Source organism: Ranitomeya variabilis, chromosome 4 (assembly GCF_051348905.1).
Source record: "Ranitomeya variabilis isolate aRanVar5 chromosome 4, aRanVar5.hap1, whole genome shotgun sequence".
In the NCBI taxonomy this organism is placed as follows: domain Eukaryota; kingdom Metazoa; phylum Chordata; class Amphibia; order Anura; family Dendrobatidae; genus Ranitomeya; species Ranitomeya variabilis.
The window spans coordinates 375,217,300-375,226,176 of NC_135235.1; the positions used below are offsets into that span (position 1 = coordinate 375,217,300).

The following is an 8,877-nucleotide window of genomic DNA, read 5'->3' on the forward strand; positions in this document are numbered from 1 at the left end:
GTAGTTTCTGTGTTCTTCTTTAACAAGGAAGCAGTGAAACATCTGTTGTATGTCGGCCATAAATGCTACTGCGTCTTTGCGGAAACGAAGAAGTACTCCCAGAAGTCTGTTGTTGAGGTCTGGACAGGACAGGAAGACGTCGTTTAAAGAAACACCTTCGTATCTGGCACTTGAGTCAAATACCACTCTTATCTGACCTGGTTTCTTCGGATGATACACGCCGAAAATAGGTAAGTACCAACATTCCTCGGAATCTTGAAGTACAGGTGCAATTTCCGCGTGGCCACTCTGGAATATTCTCTCCATGAAGGTAAAGAAGTGTTGTTTTGTTTCTGGTGCCTTCTGCAGTTTGCGCGTAAGGGAGACAAATCGACTGTAGACAAGTTCTCTGTTGTTGGGTAAGCGTTGCCTCTGTGGTTTGAATGGTAAAGGTGCGACCCAACTCTTTGATTCATCTCTTACTATCTCTCGCTCCATGATATCCAAGAACAGTCTGTCCTCTATGGACATTGCTACCTGGTTGTCTTCTCTTGTTCTGTGGAAAACTGTGCACCCTATATGATCTTGCTCACCGTCGCACGCATGGTCTTCACAGGAAGGATCAGCTAACGGACAAGGTGGAGGGGTGTGGTGTGGCAATTCTTTAATCAGGAAACTGTTCTCGCATGGCTGGAAGAGAGATGGGCGTCCATTCTCGAGGGTATTGGTGAGCATGCTATTGACTGATGTCGGCCTGTGTGCTCCACCCAAACAGACATCTCCCACAATGACCCATCCTAGGTCAAGTCTCTGAGCATATGGGGCGTTTTGTGGGCCGTTGATCTGCCCTCTAGCCTTGTGGACCCGTAGTATGTCTCTTCCGAGAAGTAAGACGATAGGAGCTCCTTGGTCAAGCTCTGGTATCAGGTGAGCTATACATCTCAAGTGGGTGTGATGAGCTGCTACCTCTGGTGTAGGTATCTCAGACCTGTTGTCTGGAATCTGGTTGCACTCCAGTATTGATGGCAAGGATAAGCAGGTTTGACCGTCTATAGACTCTACTTTGAATCCAGTTGCTCTCCTCCCCGCCGTCTCGACAGTACCTGCACATGTCTTCAAGGAGTACGGAGAGCCGGGACCAGCAATGTTGAAGGTGTCGAAGAGAAAGGACTTAGCTAGAGACCTGTTGCTCTGATCATCCAAGATTGCATATACCTTGATCGCCTTATCCCGTTGGCTCGCTGGGAATACTCTGACAAGACAGATCTTTGAGCAGGATCTTCCTGCTACGAGTTCTTTGCAGATCTCTGTGCACCGAGAAGTGACCACTGGGGTGTCCATGTCAGTGTCCATCTGTTTTTCGGCAGACTCTTCTACTTGCGACGATACCCCTGAGGGTGGTCCAGGATGTAAGGCCGTGTTGTGCTCCACACTACTACATTCTGTGCATTTCACACTGGTTTCACAGTTCTTGGCGAAGTGTGAGGTTGTCGCGCAGCATCTGAAGCATATCTTGTTTTCCTTTAGGAAACTCTTACGGTCTTCTAGAGACTTCTCCCTGAAGGCTCTACATTTTAGTAGAGGATGAGGTTTCTTGTGTAGGGGGCAGTATTTGCTGAGATCCTGCGGTTTGTCTTCTTCTGGAGAGGACTTACTTGCCCTGTAAGGAAAACCTGTGGAGGTAACATTAGTTTTGTGGACTGCCACTGGTGTTTTACTGGGTTTTACACCAGAGGCAGCGGTACATGACATAGTGAAATCGAAACTAGGGTCATTTCTAACTTTAGCCTGCTGAGCGACAAAGTCTACAAACACCCCAAAGGGAGGAAATGGTACCTTATGAGCCTGTTTGTAACGGGACCCGTGACTGATCCACTTTTCTTGTAAGTTGTAAGGGAGCTTTTGGACAATCGGGTTGACACCTCTGGCAGTGTCCAGGAATGCCAACCCTGGTAGATCACCTTCTGCCTGAGCAGCATGTACCTCCATTAACAAGTCGCTCAGTTCCCTGAGCTTTTGATAACCCTTATTTGCTATCTTGGGGAAATCATCAATTCTTTTATACAAAGCATTTTCTATAGCTTCTATTGACCCATAACATTCTTCGAGTCTCTCCCACACCATACGAAGTCCTGTGTGTGGGTACTTTATGTTAATGTTCCTGATTCTTTTGGCATGTTCAGCTGACTCGCTCCCAAGCCACTTAACCAGTAGATCTAACTCTTCACTACTGGAAAGATGCAAGTCTCTGATGGCATTCTGAAAAGAGGCTCGCCATGCTCTGTAGCTTTCAGCTCGATCAGTGAACTTTACAAGTCCCTTGGTCACCAGCTCCCGGCGGGTAAAGAACCTTGCAAAGTTCATAGTGGCTGAGTCTGTGCCGACGTGAGCTGGTGTGCTGTTGTTATGCGGTGTTTGTGGTGCATCCTCATACCTGGTAGGAGCTTCTGGCATAGGAAAGTCTGTATAAACCCGTTCAGTGGCGAAGGGTGTCCCTGTCAGTCTGGGCGGAGGCCGTACCTTCTGTTCCGTAGGACGGTAGTGGTGATCAATGTCGTTTCGCAGTATACTTTCCTGCTTCCAGTACGGTGTTTGGAGGAAGGATCTCTGGTAATCTGTATAGGCTGGTTGGTGTAATGGATCAGAGTTGTCTTCCACTTTGGGATGTTGGCGGACATATTCTGAGACGCGTTGAGCAGGGTCCTGATGATCAAGGTCTGGTCCGCGTATGTCGCTGCCTCGCTCGGATTCAGGAAACTCCACGGCTTCTAAAAACTCAGCTTTGGCTATTGCGGCTGCTGCTTCTTTTTCAGCGGAAAGCCTTTCTAAGGTCGCTTGCAGGCGGGCTCTTTCTGCTTCTTGCTCTGCTCGCAGGCGGGCTCTTTCTGCTTCTTGGCGGGCTCTTTCTGCTTCTTGCTCTGCTTGCAGGCGGGCTCTTTCTGCTTCTTGGCGGGCTCTTTCTGCTTCTTGCTCTGCTTGCAGGCGGGCTCTTTCTGCTTCTTGGTCTGCTTGTCTTAACTTTAACTGCATCTCTTGTGCAGCGAAAGAGGATCTTACTTTCGCCGCCTCAGCTTCTGCTCGGGCGAGGGTGGCAGACCTTTTCGAGGAAGACTTGCTAGAGCGGCTTGTTTGGGATCTCGTCTTGAGTGAAGATGTTTGACTTGCAGACATTTTATGTCCGTTTGCAGGCTGTAGGACGTCTCAGAGCGGGTAGGGGTGACTTCGGCGTGGACTGAGACGTGTGGTGCTTGGTGGGCTGCACTCTCGGTACTTGTGACTGTATAGCGGCCGCTGCGGTATCTGCAGGTAGTGCGGTGTGGTACAAGCGGCTGCGTAGGTGGTATTTGCTTTTGCTGGCGTCTAGCCTCCCTTTACTGTAATCCCGGCGCCCAGCTTCCGTTTTACTGTTCTGTCTTCATACACGTTGATACGGTGTGTGATCCGACATACAGCATAAACCACTTCTGTCTCCCAAATAAGCAGACTGTCCTCTGTAGTCTAACTTGTTTATTGGTAAACATGAGCGCGGTAAAACTAGAATAATACAAATGATATGTATAAGTATTGGGCTAAACGATAACACAACTACAACTAACAGGGAAACATACAGTATGGTGCAACTTCTACATAACTACATACAGCAGATTCCTGGTAACCACATTTCCTGTGTACTGGCTGCTATACAGTTAATCACACACTGTACTACACTACATTGTAGGAACAGGGGTAATGACCTTACCGGATAAACTTAACAAGGATTAGAAGTAAGTGAGGTAGTTCCAACAGCAGATAACGCGTGTGTCCAGGGAGATGCACAGAGAGAGAATGGGAATTTCCCCATCCCAGAATGCCTTGCTGAAACCCACAATGCAACACTCTATTATTACATGAAAAACACAGGTTATAAATTTATCCACCACTGGGTGGTGCTATAACACAGCAAAACCAGGACTAGTGCTAAACCTTGTGTCCTTCTTTTAGAAAGGACAGAACAATTAGCCTGTCTGCTGTCCCTCCTTGCAATACTCCTCCACTGACCACAATGCTGCCTGTGTATCCATGTAACCGATTTAAAACTGCATTGAGACTAATTTTTGTTATTTGAGGCCTTCGTTAGCCTGTCTGCTGTCCCTCCTTGCAATACTCGTCCACTGACCACAATGCTGCCTGTGTATCCATGTAACCGATTTAAAACTGCCTTGAGACTAATTTTTGTTATTTGAGTCCTTCGTTAGCCTGTCTGCTGTCCCTCCTTGCAATACTTGTCCACTGACCACAATGCTGCCTGTGTATCCATGTAACCGATTTAAAACTGCCTTGAGACTAATTTTTGTTATTTGAGGCCTTCGTTAGCCTGTCTGCGGTCCCTCCTTGCAATACTCCTCCACTGACCACAATGCTGCCTGTGTATCCATGTAACCGATTTAAAACTGCCATGAGACTAATTTTTGTTATTTGAGGCCTTCGTTAGCCTGTCTGCTGTCCCTCCTTGCAATACTCCTCCACTGACCACAATGCTGCCTGTGTATCCATGTAACCGATTTAAAACTGCCATGAGACTAATTTTTGTTATTTTAGGCCTTCGTTAGCCTGTCTGCTGTCCCTCCTTGCAATACTCCTCCACTGACCACAATGCTGCCTGTGTATCCATGTAACCGATTTAAAACTGCCATGAGACTAATTTTTGTTATTTTAGGCCTTCATTAGCCTGTCTGCTGTCCCTCCTTGCAATACTCCTCCACTGACCACAATGCTGCCTGTGTATCCATGTAACCGATTTAAAACTGCCATGAGACTAATTTTTGTTATTTTAGGCCTTCATTAGCCTGTCTGCTGTCCCTCCTTGCAATACTCCTCCACTGACCACAATGCTGCCTGTGTATCCATGTAACCGATTTAAAACTGCCATGAGACTAATTTTTGTTATTTTAGGCCTTCATTAGCCTGTCTGCTGTCCCTCCTTGCAATACTCCTCCACTGACCACAATGCTGCCTGTGTATCCATGTAACCGATTTAAAACTGCCATGAGACTAATTTTTGTTATTTTAGGCCTTTATTAGCCTGTCTGCTGTCCCTCCTTGCAATACTCCTCCACTGACCACAATGCTGCCTGTGTATCCATGTAACCGAATTAAAACTGCCATGAGACTAATTTTTGTTATTTGAGGCCTTCGTTAGCTTGTCTGCGGTCCCTCCTTGCAATGCTCCTCCACTGACCACACCAATGCTTCCCGTGTACCCCTGGAACCTATTTAAAAGTTCATAGAGCCTATTTATATATTTTATTTAATATTAATAAAGCCATGATGGACTACGCTGTACCACGCTACAAGCTAACCAGTAGACACTTCTTTTGCGAGAAAAGCCATCCCAACCCTCCACCAGCATGTAAAAGACCGCATTGTCCATGCACTCTGGCAATCTGTGAGTACAAAGGTGCACCTGACAACAGACGCATGGACCTGTAGGCATGGCCACGGAAGGTTACGTGTCCATTACGGCGCAATGGGTTAATGTGGTGGATGCATGGTCCACAGGGGACAGCCTACTAAGTCTGTCTGCAGTCCCTAATTCAAATTGTCCTCCACTGTCTAAATCTGAGCTTCAACCTTCTGGCTCTCATTAAGTGCTGTTTTTTAAAAAACTTGGTGGTTAGGGCCTACTAACGGTGTCTGCCCCTCCCTGGTGTTTGTCCTCAACTGTATAAAGCTGAGCTTCAACCTTCTGGCTTTCGGCCTATAGTATCAGATATTAAACTGCATTTGGCCTTCAACTTTGGTTACGGCCTACTAACGGTGTCTGCCCCTCCCTGGTGTTTGTCCTCAACTGAATAAATCTGAGCTTCAACCTTCTGGCTCTCATTAATTGATGTTTTTTAAAAAATTTGGTGGTTAGGGCCTACTAACGGTGTCTGCCCCTCCCTGGTGTTTGTCCTCAACTGAATAAATCTGAGCTTCAACCTTCTGGCTCTCATTAAGTGATGTTTTTTAAAAAATTTGGTGGTTAGGGCCTACTAATGGTGTCTGCCCCTCCCTGGTGTTTGTCCTCAACTGAATAAATCTGAGCTTCAACCTTCTGGCTCTCATTAAGTGATGTTTTTTTAAAAATTTGGTGGTTAGGGCCTACTAACGGTGTCTGCCCCTCCCTGGTGTTTGTCCTCAACTGTATAAAGCTGAGCTTCAACCTTCTGGCTTTCGGCCTATAGTATCAGATATTAAACTGCATTTGGCCTTCAACTTTGGTTACGGCCTACTAACGGTGTCTGCCCCTCCCTGGTGTTTGTCCTCAACTGAATAAATCTGAGCTTCAACCTTCTGGCTCTCATTAATTGATGTTTTTTAAAAAATTTGGTGGTTAGGGCCTACTAACGGTGTCTGCCCCTCCCTGGTGTTTGTCCTCAACTGAATAAATCTGAGCTTCAACCTTCTGGCTCTCATTAAGTGATGTTTTTTAAAAAATTTGGTGGTTAGGGCCTACTAACGGTGTCTGGCCCTCCCTGGTGTTTGTCCTCAACTGTATAAAGCTGAGCTTCAACCTTCTGGCTTTCGGCCTATAGTATCAGATATTAAACTGCATTTGGCCTTCAACTTTGGTTACGGCCTACTAACGGTGTCTGCCACTCCCTGGTGTTTTCCTCAACTGAATAAATCTGAGCTTCAACCTTCTGGCTCTCATTAAGTGATGTTTTTTAAAAAATTTGGTGGTTAGGGCCTACTAACGGTGTCTGCCCCTCCCTGGTGTTTGTCCTCAACTGAATAAATCTGAGCTTCAACCTTCTGGCTCTCATTAAGTGATGTTTTTTAAAAAATTTGGTGGTTAGGGCCTACTAACGGTGTCTGCCCCTCCCTGGTGTTTGTCCTCAACTGTATAAAGCTGAGCTTCAACCTTCTGGCTTTCGGCCTATAGTATCAGATATTAAACTGCATTTGGCCTTCAACTTTGGTTACGGCCTACTAACGGTGTCTGCCGCTCCCTGGTGTTTTCCTCAACTGAATAAATCTGAGCTTCAACCTTCTGGCTCTCATTAAGTGATGTTTTTTAAAAAATTGGTGGTTAGGGCCTACTAACGGTGTCTGCCCCTCCCTGGTGTTTGTCCTCAACTGAATAAAGCTGAGCTTCAACCTTCTGGCTTTCGGCCTATAGTATCAGATATTAAACTGCATTTGGCCTTCAACTTTGGTTACGGCCTACTAACAGTGCCTGCCACTCCCTGATGTTGTCCTCCACTGTATAAAGCTGAGCTTCAGTCTTTAGGCTTTTGGCCTATAGTAGCAGATATTAAACTGCATTTGGCCTACTAGTGTGGTTGGGCCCTTAAAACAGTGTCTGCTGCTCCTGGGTTTGCTCCTCCACTGAACAAAGCAATGCCGCCTGTTTAGTCCTGTTACCAATTTTGAACTGCATTTAGCCTACTTTATTCTTTGACCCTATATCTGTGTTTCCTCCTCATCCTGCCCATTGCCCAGCCACTGCTAGATGAGTCTGCTGGTACATTGACCTAGACCACTACATTCCCCTTGCACTCTACACAGCCAGAATCTGACCCTGCTGAAAGTAAGGTTCCCCTTCCCGCATGTTATACCACCTTACACAGGGACAAAGAGGAAGGTGCAGATGAAAGTGCAGGTTCCTTCATCAGGTGGGGGGGGCATACTCGTTGGCGATGTCACTGGCACAGGGCTCCTCAGAGTATGCAAAAGTGTCGCTGCTGGTGGGAGGCGCCCCCGCCGTGCAAACACACCGCTGTACTTTGAGGGGCCCTGTGCCAGTGCCAATGCCAATGAGTGGGCCCCCCCTGCTTGCTTAGGATCACAGCACTTGCAAACTTGACATACTTACCTCTCACTGCTCCACCACCGTGACGTAGTCCACGTTTCCTGGGCCCACTAAAACCTTGAACCAGCCCTACCCCCCACAACTTTTGCCAAAAGACCCCCAATTTCCAATGCCCAACTATTATTATAAAGTTAATTAAGATTGACAAGCTTCAGAAAACAAGAATGGATGTTTTTGGCATTAAAATGGGCACTGTAGGTGTTTTCCTGGCCTCCACTCACTGCCGACTATGCTTCCCCATTGACTTGCATTGGGTTTCACGTTTCGGTCGATCCCCGACTTTTAGCCATAATCGGCCGACTGCACTCGACTCGACTCTGGACAAAGTCGGGTTTCACAAAACCCGACTCGATCTTAAAAAAATGAAAGTCACTCAACCCTAGTTGTGAGAACTTTGAACCCCCAAGTGTTTCACTACAATTTATAACGCAGAGCTGTGAAAATAAAAATTATTTTTTTTTCACAAAAATGATTTTTTAGCCCCCAGTTTTGTATTTTCACAAGGGTAACAGGATAAATTGGACCCCAAAAGTTGTTGTCCAATTTGTCCTGTGTACGCTGATACCCCATATGTGGGGGTAAACCACTGTTTGGGCGCATGGCAGAGCTCGGAAGGGAAGGAGCGCCGTTTGGAATGCAGACTTAGATGGATTGGTCTGCAGGCGTCACGTTGCATTTGCAGAGCCCCTGATGTACCTAAACAGTAGAAACCCCCCACAAGTGACCCCATATTGGAAATTAGACCCCCCAAGGAACTTATCTAGATGTGTTGTGAAAACTTTGAACCCCCCAAGTGTTTCACTACAGTTTACAACGCAGAGCCGTGAAAATAAAAAATCTTTTTTTTCCCACAAAACTTATTTTTTAGCCCCCAGTTTTGTATTTTCCCAAGGGTAACAGGAGAAATTGGACCCCAAAAATGTTGTCCAATTTGTCCTGAGTACGCCGATACCCCATATGTTGGGGTAAACCCCTGTTTGGGTACACGGGAGAGCTCTGAAGGGAAGGAGCACTTTTTTACTTTTTCAACGCAGAATTGTCTGGAATTGAGATCGGATGCC

General features: G+C 46.5%; 1 protein-coding gene across 1 annotated transcript in view; it reads right to left on the reverse strand.

Moving 5' to 3' along the window:
• LOC143767881 (uncharacterized) overlaps window positions 1–3,922 on the reverse strand; it is a 35,488-nt gene extending 31,566 nt beyond the window's left edge. The window contains exons 1-2 of the mRNA XM_077256403.1: window positions 3,719–3,922; window positions 1,888–3,513 (exon numbers count right to left, since the gene is read on the reverse strand). Coding sequence (XP_077112518.1) covers window positions 1,888–3,150 — 1,263 coding nt within the window. The 5' untranslated portion in view covers window positions 3,151–3,513; window positions 3,719–3,922. The remainder of the gene's footprint in view (window positions 1–1,887; window positions 3,514–3,718) is intronic.
• Window positions 3,923–8,877: the final 4,955 nt, after the last annotated feature.